Source organism: Parasteatoda tepidariorum, chromosome 10 (assembly GCF_043381705.1).
Source record: "Parasteatoda tepidariorum isolate YZ-2023 chromosome 10, CAS_Ptep_4.0, whole genome shotgun sequence".
Taxonomy (NCBI): Eukaryota; Metazoa; Arthropoda; class Arachnida; order Araneae; family Theridiidae; genus Parasteatoda; species Parasteatoda tepidariorum.
This window is the reverse complement of record NC_092213.1, coordinates 40,018,519-40,045,827: the sequence shown is the minus strand read 5'-3', so window position 1 is coordinate 40,045,827 and position 27,309 is coordinate 40,018,519. Positions and strand designations below refer to the sequence as shown.

The 27,309-nt window shown below is 31.9% G+C and overlaps 1 protein-coding gene across 1 annotated transcript; it reads right to left on the bottom strand.

Moving 5' to 3' along the window:
- Positions 1-239: 239 nt before the first annotated feature.
- On the bottom strand, positions 240-27,309 carry LOC107450763 (adenylate kinase 8-like). Its single transcript, XM_021147343.3, has 10 exons — positions 27,172-27,309; positions 24,385-24,472; positions 23,675-23,817; positions 21,197-21,356; positions 18,291-18,323; positions 16,624-16,764; positions 9,305-9,436; positions 3,556-3,645; positions 1,504-1,651; positions 240-675 (listed from the first exon to the last, which is right to left on the bottom strand). The coding sequence occupies exons 1-10, from the start codon at positions 27,253-27,255 to the stop codon at positions 336-338; spliced, it is 1,359 nt and encodes a 452-aa protein (XP_021003002.3). The 5' UTR covers positions 27,256-27,309; the 3' UTR covers positions 240-335.

Sequence of the window (27,309 nt, the reverse complement as noted above, 5' to 3'; positions counted from 1 at the left end):
AAGTTTGGAGAGCAAAATAGAGTTCTTGAGAGAAAAAAAATGGCACTTTGCCATTATTAGGTAATAACAAAATTACAAGTAATAAAAAAAATACATGAAAAAGGTGAAATTAAAGTACAATAGGAAAATAAATATTAATTAATATTTACAGTTACATACAAAAGGGGGACGAGTTTAAGGAATATGCAAATTAAAGGAACTTTATTTACTTTTTAACAGTAAATTGGATTATACTATAACAATATTTCCCAGCTTACAAAAGTTAGAAGAAAAAAAATGAAAGAAAATAATGTTATTTAGAGTGCATTATAGAAATTTGAACCGAAACTTTTGGCTTAAAATGGAATCTGGATTTTCGTTGACTTCAAAATAGCTCCCTGCACCGATTCAAACACATCTTCAATGGAAGGGTTTGCGTCCACTTCGGTCACAATATCTTCGGGCAAACAGGTGCTGAAGAAACTTCTGAGTTCAGTAACATTTCGAGAGTAGATCTCGTGTTCTGCCTTCACTGATTCCGCAGAATCTTGAGGCAACTGAATCAGGCGACTCATGGCCACTCTCTGGAAGCAGGGTCGCTGATTTAAATGATACATCTGACCTGTAAAGGGATCTAATCTCCGGGGCTCGACTCGCTCCATGCAATTCCATAAAGTCACCCCAAGAAATATTGCTCTGTAGAAAAAGTAAACAAGAAGTATTAAAAAAAAAGTATGAAAAATTACTATTTTGGTTAAGTTTTGGTCTTTGTTTAACCGTCGCACTTGAGCTACACTTATTGGCTATTACAGGATTCTCCTTATTGGTCATCCGAAAGCACTAAGACGGTACTTCTTTTTATTTTTTATTTCATAACCGTCGTTGAACAGTCGACCCAATTTTTTGTGTTTAAGACTACTAATGTTCAACTCCGTAGCCTTGTAATTTAGAACCCAAGAGACAAGGAAACTTCTGGTTAAAGTATTGGGAGAAAATTACCTTCTTGGAGGACTGCTTGATGGAACTAACCCGTATTTGTGTTACACGGAGAGAGAAACCGCCAACGGTTAGCCTGATGGCAAGGGGACTCTCACCCATGATCCGTCTACTATTGTTATGTCAGCACTGTTGTAGGTGAAAGCCGGATGTGGAATTCGTATCGACCTGTCATCGCTGGGATTCGAACCCGGTTCACCTCATTGGAAGGTGAACGCTCTATTCCCTGAGTCATCACAGTTTAATAATACTGGCTTGTCATATATATTATTATTATTATTTGGTTGAAAGGGTAGATGGCGATAGTAGCCCACAAAAATTGCGTCGGCTGTTCAATGACGGTTAAAAAATTAAATAAAAAAAATTGCAATGATGTTTTTTTGAATTATTTTACGGTTAATTTATTTACATATTGACGACTTTGAAAATTGATAAAAAATATTTTAAATTTTATTTTAAAAAGTGATGTAATTTCAAATATCATTTTTGAACTATTCACAATGATGTTTAAAATGTTAAGCTGCGCACCTATTTGCTTGAAATCCCTGCAGTGATTGTATCAGAAGATCAGCCTGTTTCTTTGTGTCAGGGAAGTTGAACATCACCCAACCTCTTTCTAGGCAATCTTCTTTAAGAAGTCTTTGAGATGCCACCTCCACCAACAGTTCATTGGGAACTATGATATAAAAATTTGCATTTGTATTAACTTCATAGTCATAAATGAAATCGCACAGAATCAGGACGGAAAAAAAGTGGTAGCTTAAATGTGGTCATGTCCAATTTGACAAACTTATTTTTTTCTTGCACTTTAATTTTTACATATCTAGCAAATGTTAGTTCAATGTGTAACTGAATAATTTATTATTTTAAATTAAGTAGATGAGAATTAAAAGAGTCAAACTTTTATTACCCAGCCCACAAATAAATGGCTAAATTACAGTTTGTTTAACAGATTTTTCTTCTTATCCTGATTGGTCTTGAAGAGGTTAAAAAGAAAAACCTTTCTTTTAAATCTTTATTTATTTTTTAACAATGCAGTCTTTTTTAAAAAATTTTCCATCAATTTTTAATAAATGTGTAAAACAATACGAGCAATTTCCAACTACAAGGCTAGTATAGCCATTTTCAAGCTAATATTTTTGTACAATATTTGTTTCAGATTGATATTCCAACGTAGGCATTATTTTATATTTACATCAACTTCTTTCATGCATGGTCAAATAGTTCAGTTGGGCAATGCGTCGTGCTAAGGTCGTAAATAAAATTGCGCCATGCACCAGTGTTACCGTGTATCTGTGATTTTGACTGAATTCGTAATTGTGGTCTATCTATGGAATATTTCATTGATAATTTAAATGATTAGTATCAATTACTTAAATTAGAATAAAAAATTATACAGATAAACAGATTTATGAGCGTTTTTCGCTAGTTATATGCAATACAAATATATCTGACCTCAAATCGAGGTTTACTGTTGGTACGAAATTTATTAAGTTAAAAAAAAAAAAAGGTTGGAAAAGATAAGGCACAAAATTTTTTTATGAATTTCTTAGACAAAAAAGTATAAAATAAGGTAGAAAAAAAATTAAAACAATTTTTTAATACATTTCGAATAACAATAATTGCATAAGCTAAAGTTGGTGGCTTTTCATATGCTTTCTTTAACCCTTTGGAATTCGATTTATTTAAATACCAGTCTAAGGAAAAACAGCCAAATTAAAAGCTGATAGTAAGCTTATAAAAATTTTTTTTTGTCGATTAGTTAGCAAATAAAATTTTTAATACTTTCTACCATTTTTATTTTAACGATTGGGCAGTTATCAAAGCATAGCAACATACTTTTGCCACCATTGTTCCCTTATTCAAAATAAAAGCATGACGAGTCTCACTCGTCAAATGATGTCAAAGGGTTAAAAAAAATGTTTACTTGCATCTCATTTTAACACGATCACGCCGGGTGTTGTGCCTAAAAGCAGGACGGAAAAGAGAAAATACTGGTAGAAGAACTATTTCAATATTAGGTAATATTCGGGAGGAGTTAATCTATTCTCAACAATAAGCAATTCACTGTAAGGAAATTTATCACGGTGAAGAAGCAATTCAATATAAAAATTGCATCCGTTAAAAACAATTGGTAGTTATGGATTTTTATTATTTCCGGAAAAAAACTAAAAAGTGAAATTTATTTGTTTCCAGTTTTTACTCCGGTGCGCTGCCAAGATGAGACGATCTAGCGTGACCCACCGGTGGGTCACCCCGGCATGAACGTGTTAAGATAAACTTTATATAAAACTGAAAATCGACATTTACCTGAAAAATCTACGAAATTATATACACTCGATTCTTATACATTTGCTTTCAATGTTTGATTACATTTTCTTACTTTTGCGTGCAGAACCATAAAAAACTTTTTTTTTAAACATTTTTTTTAAAAATTATTTTATTGCCCTACTCCAGTCGGTTAGATTTCAGTATTTGCAAATTCAGACTGGTACCTTAGAATTTGACTCTATATACTTAAATAACAGTGTTGTATGCTACATAGTATCTACAAAAAACTGAAATTATAACAAGAACTACCAGGTTCTGAAGTTTTTAATATTTCGTAAAATTTCTGTTTTAAAGGGGCATCTTTCAAGGCAGCTTTTCTCAACTCATCCTGGTAATCAACTGTAAAAAAAAAAAAAAAAAAAAAATAAATTAACACAAAGAGGAAATAGGGGCAAGCGTAGACGAATTTTATAATTTTGACATAAAAGCTAAATAATCATTAATTTTAAGACATCTAGTAATTTTTGCACTCTAATTTGATCATGCATCTTCATTTTGAATGTTACATAAGCTAATATAGGGTTTGTAGGCACCAGGAAAAGATTAATAACTGGTGTCAATTTTCTTATAATAAAACTGAACATTTCTTAATATCAGCTACCACTATCGGAATACAATTTTATTTCTGCCAACTTCAGATCTATACAAACTTACTTATAGAAAATAAAATTATCTGGTAGCTACAAATATAATAAAATTAAAAAAAAATATTAGTGTTACTACGACCTTTAAGTTTTTTCAGAAGCGTATGAACCCTGTAATATGGATGCATAATTTTATAGTTTTTAAAGATATTTTTGCGCACATAGGGTGTTGATGTTAAGGGTGATATATAGTTGAAGATAAAAGCTGTTGGTAATAATAATAAACGGATTAAGAAATAAAATTGAATTGGATATATTTTTTATGAAATTTAATTTACATAAAAATGAGTAAAAATTTCGATTTTTTTTAATTCCTTAAATATAATATTTCATTCAAATCTCCTTAAATTAAGTGTAACAAACGACTTAACAAGAAACGTATAGCATAATATAAAATTAAAATGATATCGAATCAAAGTAAGAAAAAAATTAAGAATGATATTTACGCTACGCTTGCGTAAGCTAAGTTTCTTGTAAGTGTACCACATTTAGGCATTAATCGCTTCATTTATATATATTTTTTTCATTGTCGCAAGATTATTTTTCAAAGATAATAAATTTTTAATTTTTCTCGGCTTTTACTAAGAAAAAACAATTGAAACACAATATAAAAATATGAAGATTAATATGGTATAAAATATGTTTGGCTCATATTTAAAATTCTTTTGTCCATTATTAAATTAAGTAATAACAAATAATTATTAACACGTTGAATGCCATGGGGTCACCGGTGACCGGCACTAAGTTTGTTCGTAGCTCCACGGAGGTCACCGGTGACCGGCGAAGTCAAGATTATTAGGAACACATAATTCGAGTAAATTTTTTTATTTTTTCAATATTTTTATCGTTACTAAAATGGTTTGAAGAAATTATTGCAATATAGAACACACAAAAATAGTTTTATTTATATGCACAGAGATGCCAACTTGCTCTGGACAGCGAATAAATATTTTCAAGTGGTAGTTCATTAATTGTGATTCTTGGTTTAATAAATCTAATTTAGTAGATTTTTACTCACCACTATTTCTAAACAATTCGTAGGCTATTATATAATTCGCCACTTTTTTTCAGCTACGTCTACTTCTGCAGAGATGCCAACTTGCTTCGGACAGAAAATAAATATTTTCGAGTGGTAGTTTATTAATTGTGATTTTTGGTTTAATAAAATCAATTTATTTGGTTTTAATCCACCACTATTTTTAAACAATTCGAAGGCTTATATAATTCTCCTCATGTAAAAATTAAGTCATGCTCATCCTGTTAAAAAGTATGCAAAATAAGTCAAGTAGTTGCAAAATTTAAATTGATGATAATTACCATTTTTTAAATTATTTTGGCATGTCCGGAGCAGTTGGCATCTCTGCTTCTGAGGCGAGGAAATGACTATTACGATGATCCTCGACTCGGGAGTATAACATTCACAAGCTTACACTAGTTCCTTAGTTGTTCCTGAAGCCGCCAATTACTCAATCACCTCCTAAAGTCTTAGTTGCCCAAGGGCTAATCAAGTCAAGTCGAACAGCTTTGTCATGCTAAACCCTTTAAAAAAACTAGCAAAATCTGCGTAGTATTTGCAAATTTAGCTAGTAGTTTGGCCAGACGGGCAAACCTAGAGTGCCTAGCACAGAATACAGGCACTCAAACAAACCATGTAAAGTTAGCGTGGCATTAGTACTAGTTAAAAATTACTTTTTAACTCGTTTAACTTACGTCGTCATAAACTTTTATTTACTTTCCTTAATGATTATGGTTACAATTTCCAGATTGCGACTATCCCTTATCATACATAATTAATCAGATATATTAAATATATAATTAATTTTAACGAAGTGGTAGTCAAAAATGTTTTACACTTTATTTATAAAACCAATAATTAAATAGAGAAACATAAATTTCATCACTACCGTTTTAAATATAAATATAAGACTTGTCGAATTGGCAGCTATGCAGTCACACACCTGCCAACTTTCACGCATTTGGCGTAAAATTTTATTTCTGTGTTTTAAGTGGTAGTAAAATGTATGCTTTTTATATATTCCTTGCATTTATAAACTTAATTTGTTATCTTTTTGACCACTACTATTTTTGAAAAAAAATAAGCATATATATTAATATGTAATAGTGTCGTGGCTTTAAGGAGGTGACAGACCTTCATGAGTTGAACCTTGAATCGTTTTACACGAATGGGATTCGATCCTCACTTCGGATGAGACGGTGATGCTTGTGCACGTGAAGTTACGGTCGTTTTAAGATATCCTGATCCACACTTGTCCAATTCATCATTCTGACTCCTGCCTGACGCGTGGCATTCAAAGGTGATGCTCTACTGATGTCCTTTTCTCCCTTGTGATGCCGGTTATGTTGAATTGATGCTGATTATCCTGAACTTTACAAGGTGAGTGATACTGATTTTGATCTCGTCAGATTCTGGAGTAGGGAGAGATAATACTGTCAACTAGCCATTTTGATGTCTGGATTTTGAGCCCGCCATTTTGTTTTTTCAAGTCATGCCGTATCATAAAACAGCTCGTGGTGGAAAGGTCTCATTCTCTGGTCGTAATTCACCGTCGCATTGCAAAGAATCCACGTCATTAGAAGAAATCATTGCTATCTGTGGGATATCAAAAAAATACTTTCCACCAGTTGAACATGAACATATTGACGATCTCGTAGAGTTTTACACTCAGTTTGATACAGAGGAGCTGATTCGTTTAGATAAATTACTTAGCAAACTGCTCATTCAAATAAGATCAAGTTACTCTGGAGACTATGAATACTCCTACTTCCTAAAACTGACAAATGCAGCTTATCACGTCAGGTGGAAGAGGAAAAACTTTCAAGCGGAAGAAAACAAGGAGATGAATAAAAACTCCATTCAACTCGAATCAATAATGACTGAAATTAATCCAAGCACTGAAGACATAACCATGGAAAATAAAGATGAAAACCTGAATACAACACCGAATACAGAAACAGACACGGACATCAATATTAACAATAGCACAGAACCACCTGCAAAGAAAAGAAAAAAGAAGAAGAAAAAGCAAAATGCAATCAAAACAATTGAAGATAATTCTACACTCATATCTGCAAACAGCTGTCCTTCTTCTAGCCAACATAATTCAACAGATGACGTCACTATCTTGCCGACAACAAAACCTAAGGAGGATACCGACAAAGTACGGGATCCGCCCAGCAAACCTGAAATAACACTGCAAGCCAGATTTATTAAGGTTTTGGTCCGGGGCCTGCCTGTGGACTTTGATACAGATGCCATCAATACAGAATTACAGAAAAACAATATTGAAACCTTTAAAATAGTGCAGTTTAAGAAGAGAATGGGAGAGGCCTATCGGCTCCTTCCACTTTTTCTCATAATCCTAACATCAACGGCGAATCACCATAGAGTATTCGAAGTCAACAACATACAGCAGATCCCGATCAAAATCGAACGATTTCGAGGAGGTCTAGGACCTATACAATGTTACAACTGCCAAAATTATGGACATACGCAAAGCCACTGCAATGCACCTGCAAGGTGTGTAAAATGTGCTGGAAACCACAGGTCACATGAATGCAACAAAGACAAAACAACACCTCCAAAATGCTGTAATTGTTACAAAAGCCACACAGCCAACTATACTGGGTGCGAGACCCGCCCCAGCAGAAGGAGCCCTCGAGCAACATCAAATTCGACGCCTAAACTTGCTCACCGATTAGTGTCATTAATCAAAGAATTACAGGAATTGCTCAAAAATGAAGAAGTGCTCCGCCTTCTGCGGGGGATCATCGGAGAAACATCTCAATCGCAGTGAGTTCCATTTTTATTTTCAAGACTCTAAAGTTAAATTCACTGAACTTTTCACTGCAGACTTTTACTTACGTTAAATTAAATTACATTATTTTCTGATAATATAGCCAATTTATGCATACATATTTATTAACTTATGCACGTTAAATTCTTTTGCAAATTCTATTGTATTTAAAGAGCAATATTTCTCTGATAAAATATATTTACTGCATTTTCTCCAAATATGTTATTTTATCATATATCAAGGTATGATTTATCTATATTCATCAATTATGTCTTTCATTTTTCAAAAATCAATTATTGTACATATCAAATCATATTTTATCTTTATTTTTAATTTAAGTCTACCATCAATATTTCTAGTGTTATGTAAAAACGCCAATTTGTCATATTGAATTTTTTCATTGTTTTATTATTTCACAAGTAAACGGCTTGATTTTTTTATGGCTACCACAAATCATTAAAGCATGCTAGATGGCGCCACTAAGGCTTTGCAAAATTTATGTAGAATCTTCATGATTTTGAATCCCGATTTTCTGTATATATGCTATCATCAATTTTTAATGCTCAATTCCAAATTTCTACTGCAATTAATGTAAATTTCACAGATTAAGCTCGTATTTCATGTATATCCATCTAATCATGGCTGTATTCATTTTTCAAAGGCAATTAATGTAAATCTCCGATCAAGTTTGTACATATTTCTAATCGTGGTTACTTTATTATAATGTTACCACATTGTTACATAATTCAAAATGTTTTATTCACTGTATATAATTTTCATGATGAATGGGGTAGGGGCCGCTGCGCGGCCTAGGCACCCAGTTTTGTTTAAATAAAGAAAGAAGTCGTGGCTTTAAACTTTTTCATAAGCTTTTTCAAAATACAGCGTATGTTTCTGTCTAAAATTGTATTTCAAATTTTATTTTACTGCCACTGGGGAAAATCATCCTTGAAAGGAATAAAAGTTCGCAGGTATGCAGTCGTTTTGTTTGCTTGCATTCCAACTACAAGAAAGAGCCACCTTAAAGATACCATATCAAGATGGATAGGAACGGCCTTAGGTGCCCAGATAAATTTTGATGATGATGATGTTTTGTTTGCTTGTCACATCGCAACAGACAACTGACACACTTTTAACCATTTGCTCTTTCCGAGAGTAGTTTCTTCTTCTTTTTTCTTCTTCTTTTTTTTAAGTGGAAGTGCAACGAGAATTGAGAAAAAAAAATTTCTGAAAAATCTTTTAATATTTTTTTTAAGCGCAGACGCACAAAACTATTTTATCACGTTTCACAATGATTACAGAATTTTTCGCAAAATATGATAGAAGGGGCAATCTATGACCAGAGTATGTGGGGTGTTGCATGAAAGTGCGGTATCTCTCTATAATGCGACTAGGACTTCGTAGGAGTGAAAATATTTGAAACGTAGTATTAATGCATAACTTATTTCACCACCAGAAAAATTCGTATGAAGTTCCTACGGAAATTCTGTGGCTGTTGAAAGTAAGCAATTAAATTTAAGAACATTACTAATTATATACCTTGTACTAAATTATACTTCTCAGCTAGCATTTTGGCCATTGTTTTTCGGCCACTTCCATAGGGTCCAAAGAGAAGAACTCTTGGCAAGTATGGAAGAGATGGTCGTTGACTGCTTCGCACAAATTCTATGACTAGGAAGAAAAAAAATAATTAAAATGATAAATTTTTAACACTTTAAAAAATTCATTTTCAAGTGAGAGAGATACGGAGCAAATGATAGAGAAATGGCCCCAAAAACAAGTTAACTTTTTCTATATCCTTCAGTTTTTTAATCTTTTTTTAAGATCTTGTCTCTTTTTACATTGTATAAGTTTGAATTATTTATATGATGGTGGTAGTTAAAATAATTTTAAATCAAATTTATTAATATTAAAACGATATGCAAGAGCTTGAATTTTCCTATCCCCAGGATAAATCTAGTAAAAAGAAGAAAATTAGCAAATGTGAGGAACATATTTTACTTCGATATCTAGAATAGAGGAAGCACACTAACAGCTACTGCTTTTCGAAATTTCTTTGTGGCAGAGACCAGAAAATAATAAATGCGAATTCTCGCTTTCATGTGATGGTAGGAGTTACTACAAAATGTGGAAGACAATGAAAAAATGAGCCAAGTCACTTAATTCGAATGATACCCAGCAGCACTTAATAAACTAATTTAAACTACTATTTAGCAGTATGCTACCAGTTTAGCAGTAAAGAGTACTTTGCATTTTAAAAACCCAAAATTGATAAAATGTAATTCATTTATTATTTGAAGAGTACAATTTTAACTATAATCACAGTGAACGTCTCCTACAACTAAAAGCGGTTTTTTATAGCTAGTTCGATCAGACCACTTAGAAGACAAGAAGGGTTACGAAAGAGCCATTTAATAGAAAATTTAGCATAAATAAGAAAGTGGTAGCAAATATATGCCTGAAATTTTCTTAAATTATGAATATGATTGGTTTCTCTTATTCATTTGTCAACCACTACACATTCTATTCTCAAATATATGTGATAAATTTCTCTCAAAATCGAATTCGCGTTCATGTGCACAACTGGTTCACTTTTTAACATTTTTGGCACTGGCGAGTCATAAATGTATTCGCGCGGAACCAGAATAAAATTGGCAAAAAGTAAAAAGAGGTAGTTTGAGTTCAGACAAAGCTTATTTTTTTATAATTTAACAGTCTTGTTCTTGCTTGCATTTTAATTCTAACATAACTTATTAATATTAGTTCAAAGTGTAGCTGTATAATTTTTACTTTGGATTAAGTAGTGATATATTAAGTAAATCAAATTATTATTACTAATCCCCTAATAAACTGCATACCTGCCAACTTTTCCGGAAGATTTTATTTTCATATTTAAAGTGGTAGTAAATATATACTATTTTTTTCTTTTATAAACTTAATTTTTAAATGATATTGATCACCACTATTCTTACAAAAAATAAGCACATATATAAATATGCGTTACTATCATGGTTGTCAACTTAAGTTTTTTCAAATGCAACGTATTTGTTTGCTTAAAATTGAAGTTTTAATTTCATTTTAATACCTCTGGGGAAAATGATAATGGAAGGGATTAAACGTTGGCAGGTATGAAGCTTGTATAGAAACATTTTGCCAACCAGTTTTATTTATTTTTACCCTGATTGCAATCCCCCTCAGAATGCATATATGACTCGCCCGACTTATAGAGGCTAAATATTCTGCACCGACTACTTATAAAATACCGTGTGGAGGTTCTTTGATGTAAGAGGTGATGAAACAGTCAGTATCCGACATGACTAAACGGTACATCTGATATATACATTTAACCTTTTCGGAACGGGTGAGTCATAAATGTAGTCTTACGGAATCCGAATAAGGACAGTAAAAAAATAAAAAGCGGTAGCTTAAGTTTGGGCATAGCTAATTTGACAGACTTATTTTGTTTGTAGAAAACCAGTAAGAGTTAGAAAATATGTTCCTTAAAATTTGCTCAATTAATGAATATGATTGGTTTCTTTCTTAACAACCGCATATTATTTTATTTAATGTATAAATAATAAAGCAAAATAAATTTCTTTCAGGTATTTTTATGATAGATGTTCGGTACTCGTGCAAAGCTGGTTCATATTTTAAATAATCTACTTATAAAAAACCGCTTGGAGGCCTTCTGATGAAGGAGGCGATGCTTTTAAAAATCAAATTAAGAACAAACAGCCAAATTAAAATCTCACTGTAGGTTTTTGCTTAAAGATTATTGCTTTTTTCTATTAATTTGATTAGTTAGTTAATTAGTAAGTAGGAATCTGATACTTACTTACATTATCATTTATATGGAGTGGTAGTTTTTAATTTGTTATCTCTTTCTGAAATAGACTGATAGCAGCATACTTTTATTTTTATTCGTAAGGAATGCTTGATAAAAGCTGTTTGTGCCCGGAAAACTGAAAAAACTGGTAGCAAAACCAGTTTATACCAACCTTGATTTCAGGGGAGAAAGGTGATTGACTAGCTATATCTAACAAAGTTAATACATGTATACCGGACTGTTTCTAACATTAAAAGTACAAAATTTTTAATTAACGATAATAAATGCTTTTCATTTTTTTTTAAAAAAATCTAGAAATAGTGTTGCTACCAGTTATTAATAGACACGTCACGAACCAGTAGCTTGTTATAAATGATACATGCCAATCAGGGCTGGAAGCCTATATATATACACCAAGACGGAAAAGAACTAAAAGTGGCAAGGCATTTAATTCTGTAACTATCGAGATTTTATTTTTACAATTATAGTATATAAATATATAAAAAACTGCTTCTTTTCCTCTTAACCGGTTAACGCCCAGCGTCATATATTTAGGACAGTTCCTTTTTTCAAAAACTTTCATTGTGGTGGGAAACTATTTTCAGCATTTTCATTTATCTGGGTGAATTAAAAGATTCTCAGATACCACAATGATTTAGTTATTTCTGATTAGATCTAGAATTATAAGGAACAAGTACTTTTTGATCAATCAAAGACTTTTTAAATCCCCAAACAGTAGAAAAAACATTTAATTTCGAAAATGTATTGCACCATTTTTTCCATAAAGCCACTTTTTGCATGATTTCAATATATAAATTCGGGACAAAACGGGTTAATCATAAATAGTAAGAAAAACAACAAAATACTCCCCACATCTATCTCTTTAACAATGAGATTAAACCAGTGAAACACGTTAAATAACTCAGCGTCACGATCTCATATAATTTGAGCTGGAGCACTCACTTAAACGACATAATCAAAAGAGCCAGAGGAGCGTTTTTTGCGCTCAAAGTTCTCCTGCATAAGAATTCAAAGCTTGATCTATCAAATAAAAGAACTATCTATATACAAGCGATTCGATCATTTCTTACGTATGCTTGCACAGTCCTCACTACTATAAGCAACAACCTAAAAAAGAAGTTATCCACAACTGAAGGTAAATTTTTACGAACAATGACTGGCGCCCCAAGGGCGATTAGCAATAGATTACTCAGATAAGACTTAAACATTGATGATATCAATTGCTTTATAGCTAAATTGATCACAAAATTTTATAGCGATGCAAAAAAATACACCACATCAGATTTAAATAAGTTGTTCGATATTGATATAATCCGGGATAATTCAAATTTCAGCCCAATTACCGCCTTTTACGCTCAGACTGCATACTATCAAAATACTATTAACTTTCATACAACTCTACTCAAGGGGATCTCCCCATTCCAAAGATGATTTTCACTTCAAAACTAAAGATTTCTTTCTTTAAGGACTTGATTTGTTGTTACAACATACTACAACTTCAATGATATTTAGGACCTCCTAGAATACGACAAAACAGATTCGATGAATCGGATAGTGGCGCTTCGCGCAAAACGCCGAGACAACCAAAATATCCAGCTTCTTTTCCAAGAAAAGTAAACACGGATGCCCCTTGGCACATATCAAGCAAATACATCAGAAGAGATCTTAACATCGACCCTGTGAGAGAATTTATCAACAAACTGAGTGCCAGCTTCTTCTACAATGCAAAAAATACCACTACAGCAAACTTAACTTAATTCTGAACAAAGAGCTCATCACGACAGCAGATATTATAACCTAATCATTAATTTCCTGCTTTCAGATGGGATATTATAAAAACATATAATAGATAAGCTCCCCCCCTTTTTATTATTACTATGGATACTCCTGGGAAGGGGAAAGGAACAAAGGTGATTCTCAGAACTGTAGTACTCCACCTTTAGATATTAACTTAATTGTTCCCCTGACTATGTTAATTTTAACGTATCATTACTCTATTAATTAAATGTACCATATTAATTTATTTATTAAGTTAATATATACTCTATCTAATATTATCTTAACCTAATAGCATGCTACCCAGCCACCAAGAGCCTTGATTTCCTCTAATTTATCTATGCCAAAAGTACCAGTTGCCTTAGGGCAAATTAACGGAGATGTCAACTGCTCCGGACATTCCAAAATAATTAAAAAATGGTAAATAACTACAAAGTAAATTTTGCTTATTTCTGCTTGCTTTTTTAAAAAGTATAGCTTGACATAAGTCGTATAAAGTGATGAATTATATAAGCTTATTAATTATTTAGAAATAGTAATGGATAAAAGTCTACTAAATATGAATCTTTTAAAGCAAGATTCACAATTGATAAACTACCACTTTAAAATATATATTTGCTGTCCGGAGCAAGTTGGCATCTCTGAATTAAAGACTAAATGGTTTGGTGCCCGCTAGCGCGAACAGGTACCTTGTCAATTACCAGTTCATAGTCGTCTTAGAAAAAGTTGGTACTGTTAAAGAATTTAAAAAAGCGAATAGATTTACTCCTCCCGAAAACTAGTTATAACTGAAACGGTCTTGCTTTCACCCATGATGCCAACTATTGTTAGCACTCATTTAACTGTATGTGACTATTGTTCACAGCCATCAAGACAAGACTGATATTGTGTATTTATTTAAAATTTCTTTGTTTAAATATTGGTAGTAAACATTTTTGAAAACTTTATATATATTTTTACTAAGTAGTTCAGATCGAACATATTCTTTAATGTTAACTTAACCCCTTGGGGACGGGTGATTCAGAAAAGCATTCGTACAAAATCAGAATCAAGTTGCAATTAAATAAAAAACGGTAACTTAAATGTAGTCGTTACTAATTTGACAGACTTACTTTGCTTTTATTTTAATTATTGTTAGTTTAATCATATATATAATCAGCGTTAATTCAAAGTATAACTAAATAGTTTTATTTTGAACAAAGTAATGGTGAATTAAATAAATCAAAAAATTATAACTCCGCCCACAAATAAACTGCTAAAGAAATACTTTGATTACCAGTTTTATCTTCTTACCCTGATTGATACGGTTTTTTGCTGTCACGTATTTGTGACAGTCGGCGCGAAAGGGTTAATCAAAAGATTTTTGCATCGCTTTTCAAGCATTGACTCTAAATATCGTGATAGTGTTAATATTTTAATAATCTTCTTAAAATCATGTATCGCATAAATAATGTAAATAGGTAGTTTGTGTCTCGAAGGGTTGCCTAGGCGTAGAAAAAATCTAAAACTTGTACTTAGAGCTAAGTTTCCAAAAAGCTACCTAAATTTTTTTTAAATTAGTCATCATTTGGAGTCACAATTAACAGGAAAAAACGAAAGGAAACAATATTTTTATTGAACTATATGCATTAAAGAGGCCTTTATGTGTTAAGCCACTGTTAAAAAGATTGAACAAACATGTTAGGTATTACGTAAAAGGGTAAGTGCTTTTCAAGGAAAATGTTGAAGCTTCTAAATGTTGAAAGCAAAATAATATTACAACGATTTTTTTAAAATTTTGAATTAAAATATGTTCTTAGTACTGAGATCATAGTATGAACATGTTACTCAGTTCTCAGTGCTAAGATCATGTTAAGGAAAAATTTATTATAGAATTTAATAACGAAAAAAATCGTCTGGCACTTTAAAGTAACAGTTATGAAATATTTTCCATTGCTCGATGCCTGGTTAGTAAGAAGAAAATGGTATTCCAAATTTCTATTACCGAGAGAGTGCAATTTCATTCTTTTCTAATCAAACTAACACCCCCTGTTCCACCTACATAATTCTCTTTATTTCGGGTTACTATGGAAGCCGAATATCAAAATGCAATTTAAATAGAAATGGAGAATAACAAGTGCTGAAAATATATTATATACCTTACGTTCTTTTTAAGTGTCGAATGATTTTTCTCGTAATCAAATTCTTTAATAAATTTCCAATTAAACACTGTTTTTATTTCGTAACAGTATGCGAAAGAATATTTTTTTTATTTAACAATTGAAAAAAGTCTTTTTGTGGTATATATATCTATGTATTTTTAAATAGCAGCTTTTATATTTTCTAAAAAGCACTTACTTTTCCATTTGTTGCTTGAAATTTTTGTTCGATTTCCTTTATTAATTCCCGAGATTTAATTCTTTCAATTCAAAAGTGTTAAAAAATTCAATTCATTCTAACTGAATTTTTCTACTTTTAGAAAATCCTTTTATTTTTTACAAAACATGTATATAATTCCATAAATTTTTATACTTAATTTTTTTAATTTAATGGTTTTTATAATTTTTTTTAAAGAAGCACTGATTATTTCATATAAAGCTTGGAATTTTCGCTCAATTGCTTTTAATAATTTTCGGAATATAATATTTTTAGTAGAGAACCAAAAAAATGTTTTTAACTCTCTGGAAATTTTTTTCGTTGAAAAATCATTTTATTTTGTGATAAATCACATAAAAACCTATTTAATGCATATTGCTTCATAAAAAATGTTATTATACTTATTTTAATCTAAGTATCAAGGCATTAGTTATCAGCAAGGTCCCCTGGTGCTATAGAACGATTCTCTAACCATTATGGCAAAAATTGTACTCCCGATCAGTCTGAGTTAAGAATTTTTAAATATAAGCAACCACAACCAGACTAGTGAAAAACATAGGGCAGCGCTTACAATCTAATCAAAACTTAAACAGGTCAATTTTTACTTACAGAACTTAACCCTTATTTGGAGTCGGTTTATCGTTTTCACAAGAAAGTAATTTTCAATAAAGTCGAGAATTTCCAGTTTTTTGCTTCATATTACAAACAAGATATGCCAGGACAAAAACAACAAATGAATATAACTAAGATGTCTTATTATAGTTATAGCGTGTGTATATAGTTATATAGTTTGTAAAAAAACTCTCTTCTCATAGTATAACAAATTGTTTTCAAACAGAATTATGTTTAATTTTTTAAATCGAATGTATTTATGATTAACCTTTATTGAGAGATGTATGAGCTTCTGAGTACTTCCCGATTATGAATTTTTTCATGTAACTACTTCTGTGGAGGTCCAAAATAAGAGATTTTTGCCCGGCATATTGCAATAATTCTTTTCGATCTTCTTCATACTGAGCACCTGAAAGCAGGGTATATTATTTAATTATTTATTTTCTTAAGAAATATTTTTTTGTGTTTTACTTTTTTGTTAACACTTATAATTAACTAGATTTCCTGACTTTTGTTTATTGTAAGAAAATTTATTCACCCTTCTGGAGATCGTTAATTTATACGTTCGTGCTTTTCTATAGTTGGAGTTCCCAAAGATCCGTCATAAACATTCAAGTGACAGCAAACTACTCATCAAAGCAGTTTGAAGTTTTCTTAATTTCACAACCACTTCAATTTAGTGAACATTTATCTTAGACTTAAACTGAGAATGAGTAAGATGTTCCTGTCCGCGGAACGGATACTCCACGTCATCGTATGAGATGATACCCTTGGGCGACGGGAATAATAGCAGTGTGTTGTATATTAGTGTAAGAGAATAACAGAAGCAGTAGCAGACTAAAAGTTTGTACTTATTATCGTTCTTCTATCTTAGAGGAAAGTTGGGTTTAAATGCTAGGGGTGAAGAACCCCAGAGTCAGATATCACCGATAGTCATTTCTAGTCTCTGGGAGTTAAAGATTCAAGAGATGCCAACTGCTTCGGACACGACAAAATATTTTAAAAAGCAATGAAGAGCTGTACTTTTCCTTCCAATGCCTGCCTGGAGAATAACTATCGTTTTACAGGCATCTGAAGGGCAGATTTGATGAATTCTTTCTTAGAAGCACCACGTTAGGCGAGCCAACGTTGCTCCCACAGTAAGGACAGATAGTACAGAGAATGAAAGAACATCCATGTATTGTCCGGAATTTGAACCCAAAACCTATCTGATGCAAGGCCAGTTTCCCTGACCCCTAAACAGACCGGTCGGCTCGGTAAAGAACAACAAACTGAGTTTTTCAGACTCTCGGTTAATTTTACCAACTTTTTAAAATGCTCAACACTTCTTAAATGTAACAAAGGGGCGTATCACATAAGCCTTTGAATTATTTCGAAGTAGTAAAAACCCTATGAATCAAATTTACTAAGCCAAGAATCATTCACTGAAAGACTACCACTCGGAAATATATGTCAGTTGTCCGGAGGGAGTTGGAATCTCTTAAAGATTTATCTACTTTATTTAAAAACAACTGGGCACCTGGGCCGCGCAGCGGCCCCTATCCCATTCATCATGAAATTACAACAATGAGGTAAAAACATTTTGAATATAAGCAGTCGTTGTGGTAGCTTAAAGATTTATCTAGCATGTATCAGACTTCTACCTATGCAATAAGTTTCCAAACCTTTGTGGTGATCAAGAAACTTTAATGATTTAAAAACAGCTAACATATTGTTTAGTTTTAATTTCACTACCACTTTAATATTTTTGACAGACCTTTGGGATCTCCGCCTACGGAAAATCGGCAGGAATTTTGGGACGAACCGATATTTTCGATACATTTAAGAAGAAAATAGCAATGAATGTGAGGCAATCATGGAGGTAGTGAGAGCCGCGAACAGGGGCAAAGACTGTAATTTATATTCAATAAGAGGAACAGTAATTAATAATATTACCCTTGTAGTTAATAACAGCATCTTCAATGACAACTGAAAAAGTAAAGAAAGCAATTTAGATGCCTGAAATATAAAAACACATTAAATAGATGTATGATAATAAACTATATACATTGTTTTAGTGTTTAGGACTCTCTAATAAGCATAGATGGAGTTGCCCCATTCTTAAAATGAGACCTTTATGCTATAATTTAGAATAGTATCATTTTCTAAATGTATAACATTAAACTTTTAATAATGGTTTTAGCTACATTCTTGGTGCTTATTATTCATTGGTTCTTGCTTACATTAAGTCCTTATTTACGTTTTTATTTTCATTAACAACCAGTTGAAATATAATGGATGTAAGACCAATCTGGCATAAAAACTGGTGGCGCAAATATTAATCAAAGCAAAAAAAAGAATATCCTTTCTTTTCTTTCCTTTTCTTTTAAACTTAGAAAAAAAAAAAACGAATTGTATCAAAATGAAATGAAGCTACTTCAAGAGATATTATATTTAGCCTACACTTTCTCGACTATTCTGTTTTTATTTTTCTCTGACGTCAATGATCACATGAGTAAAAAGGTTTACTGTCAGGGCTCGATTCTTTTCAGGGTTGATACCCAAGAATGGGTTGCTAATTAGCATTTTTTCGTTTAACTGTATCAAACCTGCTTAAAATCCGCAATTACTTTAAGAGGTAATCTTAAACAAGCAAAAGGATGTATCGATAAAATCTTCTGATCTTTGCAGAATTTCGGTTTCAGAACAGGAATTGATTATGCAAAAGTGCGCCAGTTTTATTTTAAATTGCCCTAAATGTATGACGTCATGAAAAAAAAACAAATATTTTATTTTTCATGCTTTCATGCAAATTTTATTTATTATCACACTGATAAGCACTTTTTTGTAGAGAAGCTTTTTTCAACTCATTTTTGTAGACGTCACATTTTAGCGAAATTAAAACGTCACAGTTTTAGAAGTAAACAAAACTCATGCTTGTTTTAAGAGTTTAATTCTCGATATTAATATCTACGACATGCTACTTTTCAATTTTGTAACTGACTTTCTTTTCCTTGCACTGTTTACGAGATAGTTGCGAATATTACTACCAAGTGATGCATTAAATAGTACAGGGTGCAGTACAGGGTCGTACTGGCTATGAACCTAAAATTGTGATCACCCACCTGGGCCCCTATGAATGTGTGGCCCTAGGATGTCGTGTCAATTTATAACGAAAAAAGCACTGAAAAACTTTAACTTACTTTTAATCGTAATTTATTCCTTTTTTAGCATTATTTTATTTTATAACAGTCGTCGAGCAGCCGACCCTATTTTTTTGGGTTTCGAACTACTAATGTTCAAGTACGTAGCCTTGTAATTTTGAACCCAATCCAGAAGACAAGGAACTCCTGGATCAAGTATGAGGCTCATCCAGAAAGTAAGTTTCCCCATTTTTTTAAAAAAAGGAACTCACACTTTCAGGAACCTATTTATTGGCAACAAGTACAGCAATGTATTTTTCAACATAGCCACCACCAGAATTGAGACACTTGTCGCATAGTGGGATCAACTTATGTATCCCACTGTCGTAGAACTCTATCACCTGTGAATGGAACCAGCGTGTGACAGGCGTCTTCAGCCTTTCGTCGTTGCCAAAACACTCACTGGAGGAAAGAAATTTCTTGAGGTGTAAGAAAGCGTAAAAATCGCTGGGAGCAAGATCATTCTTCGTCATGGAGAAGCACAACACCTGCAGTAAGCATTCCACGACTCTTGTTTTGAATGTCACGTCACAATTTCTTCAGTGTTTCACAGTAACGGTCAGCGTTTATTGTTTGGATGGAAGTCAATGAGCAGAATGCCCTTTCTGTCCCAGAGCACCGTGCACATCACTTTTCGTACCGACAGCGTCCTAAGCGTTCAATTTTGTGTTCGGGTGTCCGGTTTTTCGGCACACGCTGGTTCCATTCACAGGCAGTAGAGTTCTACGACAGAGGGATACAAAAGTTGATCCCACGATACGACAAGTGTCTCAATTCTGGTGGTGGCTATGTTGAAAAATAGCTGAAACATTGCTGTACTTGTTGCCAATAAATAGGTTCCTAAAAGTGTGAGTTCTTTTTTTTTAAAAAATAGGGAAACTTACTTCAATTTTTAGCATTGTTAATAAGCTTTTATTTATTTATTTATTATTTTTTTAGAATTTTGATGAAGGAATAATACTAAAGACATAGAACGTGCAGGGTCTGTGTTATAAAACTGCCCCCCCCCCGCAAAATGTTTGAGGCTAAGGGCCCCCTAAGGTTCAGTTCACGGTTAAAAAAATGGAAGAAAATGTGTCAACACAAAATGAAAATTGAACTTTTAAGCAATATTTCTTCACCATTTAGAAGACACATAATTCAAAAATATTTTTTTTCTCTTTAAGCTGAATAATTCTAAACAAAATAAACTTGTTTCCGATTATACATTTTAAAGATAACATTATGGACAAGCAAAAGGAATTTTTAAATTTGTTTCAATAAAGCAGAATCTTTGGAATGGTACTTTAACTACATCAATTAAAAAAAGAAATTGTTTAAAAACCGAAAGTAAAATATTTCACTTTTCAAATTATGTTTGAAATTTTTTTTAAAAAAATATGTAAATCAAGTAGTGTATAACAAATCCAATAACATTTTATTAAGATTTCTGAAAAATCAGAAAGTTTAATTTTTTTCTTTAGATCCTTTTCAAGTGCTCCTCTCACTCTCAGTCCGACCCAAATTCAATCTGCCTTGATTGGCATAATTACTTTATTACATTACAGAAGCAAAGATAAAACTCTTCTATTCTCAATGTGTTTAAGGTTATAAGGACTCTTCTACACTCCCTTTCCTGTAGTAAGAAACTCAAGTTTGAAACATAAATAAAATAATCACCAATATGAGTTGGAAATATTCCAATTTTACGAAGAGTGTATGCTTGTCTCCTAGTTTTAGGAAATCCTTCAATCAGCCAACCATTTCGCAGGCAATCAGCTTTCTCAACTCGTCTCTTTATTAAGTCAGCCCAAGTTGTATAAGATATCTCCATTTCATCCTGCCAGAGAAAAGATATTCTGAAACAAGCGTCATCATATAACAATACAAACTATTTACATAACTCGACTTGCTGTCTAAACATGAACAAGTATAAATACTGTCAATAATATGTCAAGAAAATTACATTGAAATGCGTATCGCGAAATAAAAACGCTATGATTGTGTTTGGTACCTAAAAATATTGAAGTAACCAAAAAACATTCTGATATCTATTTCTTTCATCTGATGTATACTAGTGTACGATATGCACGATAGTATACACGATCATCAAAAAGATCGGTGATCTTAATACAGCTCTCTCGGCTTCTCACAAAACAGCAATGAATCAACCAGTGGTACCCGTTCATCGTATTCTATCACAGCTATAACTCTGGTGGGAGCAATGTTGTAGTGCTAAACACACTGGTAGTCTCTGGTAGTGGTAGTCGCAAAAAACTGCTTACAAGACTTATAAATGTATTTAACCCTTTTGAAGGCCGTGGTAAGTATACTAATCACCACGTTTTACCACTTTTAATTTAGGTTTCCATTTTTCAATAACTTTCTTGAAGTGAGTTTGAATAGAATTGGTAACCATTTGTCACTTTTAAAAAACGGATAAAAGTCATAAAATACATAATTCCTTCTGAAGTTCGTAGCATTTAAGGAATTTATTTTGTAAATAAAGAAAAATAAAAGTCAGTAAGTTTCTAATGGGTCATGTTAAGTATATTTACCACAAAAAAATGACATTTGTATAAACTAAAATTTTTTTTTTAAATATCAATTACTGTTCTTAAAACAATTTCAATTCCAAAAATACTTTAATTTACCTTTACTAGAAATAAAGGGCCCATTAAAAGGTTAAATGACTGTTCTGTCTAGAGTGGAATCATAACTTTTGACACACGTGACTTCAATAAATCAAATTCGATAAAAAGTAAATATGAGAACAAAATGAGATGAGTCGTAAAAAATGGTTCTCGAACTTTAGTAAGACAAGTCATGAAATGGTTTCCATGTGATTTTCAAGGGATCAAAGTTGCAAGAAAGTGGCAACAAAGTCTTCAAATGACTTTAGTCACCGTAAAGTATATCTTTGTCGAAAGTCACAATACATAATCACGGAGACTTTCATGTGATATCACAATATAGAGTAACATCAAAGTAACCACTTGGAGACAATTCAAAACGGTCACACCAGTGACTGTGACGGCTAGGGCCGTTTTTGACTTTATTATGATGTCACTGTGACAATCTGTGCTATGTGGGATCTTTCTTTACTTTAGTGACACTTAATTTCGAAAATTACATATTATTCATCTAAATCACATAATCAATCAAAAATGTATGTATTTTTTAACTTACAGGACGATTAAAAGAAGTCAGTTACCTTTGAAAGTTAAGTCAATAACATCTTTCTTAATCAATAACCTTTGAACAAATTGTAATTTCGAAAAAAACTCAATGTTGAGTGCACTGATAAAAATGGCTCTTTCAGAACGCCTATCTTTAACTATGCATATGAAATGACTGTGGGCGGCAGATTGAGCCGGGTAGTATTTTTTACTACAAATTTAATAGTAAATAATTCTCGAATTAATGAGAAGCCGAATGTTAAAATTTTTATTCCATTGCTTAATTTGTAAATTTTCTTAGCATCTGCAATCTTTAAGTTTCTGATTTTTATAGTTTTTGCTTAGTAAAAAAAATTTAATGTTAAGTTTAAGACCCAAAACTTCAGCGGCAGGGACACTTACAATTTTTTAACCCAGAATGAAAGAATATTTTGCATTTTCTTTTTTTCTTCTGAAAATGAAAGCAACTAGAATATTATAAGTAAATAATCTAGAGTCGTGATGGGACAGGAGATAGAACGTTTGCCTTCCTAGGCGGTGAACGAACCGGGTTCGAATCACTACGATGTCTGGTCAATACGAATTCCGAATCCAACTCGCAGCTACCGAAGTGTTGATGTAAAAATATCCTCAGTGGTAGATGGTTATTGAGTTAGAGTCCCCTTCCCGGAAGGTACTTAATCCAGGAGTTCCCTTGTCTTCTGGATTGGGTTCAAAGTTACAAGGCAACGGAATTGGACATTTGTACTCGTAAACCCAAAACTGCGTCGGCTGTTAAATGGCAGTAATAAAATAAAACAAATAATCTAAAAGACTAAAATTAATTTTCGAAAGAAAATAAATAAATAAACAAATAACCTTGAGCAAATAACCTCAGTAATTTAAATAAATAAACTGTATAGAAATAAATTAATTTAATAGTAAAAATTATTTTAAAAGAAATCCTTCCGATTTTTACTGAAAACCTTTCCAAACTTACTGAATACTTCCTTCCGCTATTACTCTCTAGATCCTTTATCAAACTTCCAGTTGTAATGTAGATTAACTTCAAGTGATTGGCCAATGTGGTGCAAACCAATTTTCTATTGGCTCCTGGAGGACCAAGCACATAAACGTTTGGCACTAATGGGGTGATAAAAAAGATTAAAATGAATTTTGATCCAATTTACAAATATAAACTACACTAAACAGGACAATGGTATAAAAAATCATTTAACGAAAAAAAGGAAGGAAATAAAAATGTAAGGTTTTTGTAATCTGCTCAGGCAACAATATTTAAATTTAAAATTATGTTCAACTCCGTAACCGTGAAATTTTGAATCTAATCTAGAAGACAAGGGAACTCCCGAATCGGTCTTAGGAAAAATTTTCCTTCGTGAAATTTGCTGCGTTGAACGGAGAGGAAAACCTCCCATGATTAACCTGACGGGAAAGGGATTCTAACCCATGATCTGTCTACCACTGAGGGTATTTTACGTCAACACTGTGGTCGGTGCAAGCCGGGTGCGGAATTCGAATCAACCAGTCATCGCTGGGATTTGGAACCGGTTCTCCTCATTTGAAGGCGGGCGCTCTGTCTCCTGAACCACCTGGGCTCCTAGGTCCTAATTTGTAAGTTTTTCTCTATGATTGAATTAATTTAATGCGTTAGAGTTATTTTGTATAAGAATCTAATTAAATTAGTTCTACCTTTACAGCCTCCTCCTTTCAATAAAAAATCTCTTAAATAAGATGCAGGATTTTCCGGGCGATCAATTGTTAACTTCTCGAACATATTCTAAAAGAAAAAAAAATTAAATATTTCACCAGAAAATTGTTGCACTAGATGATGTAAATTTGTCATATAACTGTCATGTTTTTTACTAGATTGTAGCACAGGAGAGTGATAGACTTTTCGAACTCTCTAGTTAAAATTTTTGATTTCATTTTTAGAACAGATAAAATTGCCTTTTGAAAGCTTCTTTTCCTTAATCATTATTTTGTAGCCTCTTCCTTTAAGCATACTCTCATGAATTCTTTAAGAACTTGAAGCAGTAAAGCATTAGTCATATTGAAATAGTAAGTCTTAAAATAGTTTTTCTTTTCAGACAAACGTGTTATTATATCTTATGAATTCCTTAAAAACCAAAAGGAGTAAAGCATTACACATATTAAAAGAATAAGTCTTAAAATAGTAATTCCTTTTAGATTAATATGTAATTATATGTTATGAATTCTTTGAAAACCAAAAGGAGTAAAGCATTAGGCATATTTAAGAAAGTATGTCTTAAAATAGTTATTTTTGTAGACGAATAAGTCATTATATGTTATGAATTCTTAAAAAATCATAAGGAGTAAAGCGTTAAACATATTAAGAGAATAAGTCTTAAAGCAGTTATTCTTTTTAAACGAATACGTTATTAAGTGATCAGTTTAGTTTTTATTAGAAAATTAACAAGCTTTAATTGATTTTTTTCCATCAAATTTGTTACCAAAAATGAAAAACGTTTGCAAGCCCTGACTTAAGTGATGTTAGAAGAACATGCATAGAAATTATTTTCAGTATAGAGAATGTCGGGGATCGAAGAATGACCCTTGACCTAACAAAATTATAACAATTAAAATGATATTCTAAAACACCATTATTGGGAATGTAAGGCAAAGACTCTAAACTTTGAAAGAGAGCGTAGGGTTAAGGTTCTTAACCTCTACAAATGTTAGAGCAGAAAAACTAGGCGATAACTCTCAGCGTAAAAAAAAAGATTTGTATAAAGAATATCTGCCAATGACCAATTATTAAAAAAAATTTGTGGTGATTATTAGTAATAACCTGCGATTATTATTGATTAGCAACGCAATTGGTAAACGGAACAAAATGTATATTAATTACATTTCTTGGCATTCTCTACACTGATTTTTTGTAAGTTTAAATTCGGTATGATCGGCCGATATTCTCTATATGTTGTCCCTACGTTGATCTTTTGGCTTTCTTATTGAGGACCTCGCATGCACAAAGGATTTTTTTACAGAGGCTAGACTTAACTAGCGAAAATATAGCTATTACTGGACAATACACTTTCTAATATAACTTTATGTATTTTTAAGCACTTTTCAAAAGCTCAGTTCCCGAATTTATAATATCACTGAAATTTTTATTTAGCTTTTAAATTAACAATTTCAAGAAAAACTATAATTAATTTACTTTTTACACAGCTTAACACAGTACAAGTCTCTGAAAATTTTCCCTGCCTGTTTAATTAAGAATCCCAAAATTTGGAATTTTTTGATTCAATTTCGGAAATTTAAAATTATTTTTTTTATTCTCTTATTTTGTTTAATTTTTTTATTAACGTCCATCATGTTCAGTGTTTGAAATAATAAACAAAATAAAGAAATAATAAATAGTTAAAAATTAAAATGTTGACGGAATTCAACATTTTTGGGTGATTTTTTCGCATGCACCCGGCTAGCTGAAAACTCCCAAAAGTTATATAAAGAAAAAAAAAGTGTTTAGATGTTCCAAACTTGCTACTTTCTTCATTTAGAGTCAGCTATGTTGTGACTAACACTTGCCAATTCGATTGTTTACGTTATGATTGTTTATGTTTATGTGTGTTGATTGTTCTTGGTGACGAAAAGTGTTTAGGGGGAAAACATAGATAAATTAACAATTATGTCAAACCATGATAAAAACTTCATCATCAAAAGAAAAATTAGAACTTTGCGCTTATGAAGACACTCTGAATTATGCTGCGCACGATTATCTTGCTTTTGTAAAACAAATATTAATAAATGCGATACAAATGCTTACGCTATCATTTTTTTCTGAAAAAAAAAGAAGCAAATATCTTTTTAATATTTCGAAGGCTAACATTGTCATACCGGAAATCACAAATAATGACCTTAGCTTACTATTTTAAAATGGTGTAACTGCTTAGTAAAATCGGTATTATTCCATTTCGGGAGGAAATACCTCAATACCTATAGAATCTATACCGGTAGTACCTATTATCACAAATAATTATCTTCTCTGGTGTCGATAATAGCTTGGCGATCTTTTTAAAACCCCCTTCAAAATGCAGAAACTACTAGATACAAGATTAAAAATGAATACAAATTTACCAACTCCAAAATTATAACCAAGTATTTTAAGTCCAAGGAGAAAAATAGCTAGAATTAAACTATCTTAAGCCTGATACAAATAACTTTTAAAGATTCCTCTAGCGTTAAAGAAATAAGTCTAAATTTAGAAAAATAATCACTTATTAAAAACGCTAAGCTGCACTACACAACTTCACTGTTTTCTAAAGACAAAGAATCAAGCAGTTTTTTAAAAAAGAAATAATAATAGAATTCTTCCAAAATTAAGAAAATATTCAAATGATCATATATGAAGGGCTTATTTGAACAAATGATGTTTCACTCATTTGTCACTTAAACCTTTTTTCTTTGACTTAAATCAGTTTAAATTTAAATTTGAAAGCAAACGAAAAATACCTGAAACAAATCTAAAATTTTCTTGTTCTCAGCATACGCAAAAAAATCTTTTGAAAAAGTCAATGGTCTTTTAGTTGCATCCATTTTTGTTGCGATTATTTGCTATCACCGAGGCTGAACTAGATCCGTAACTTAACT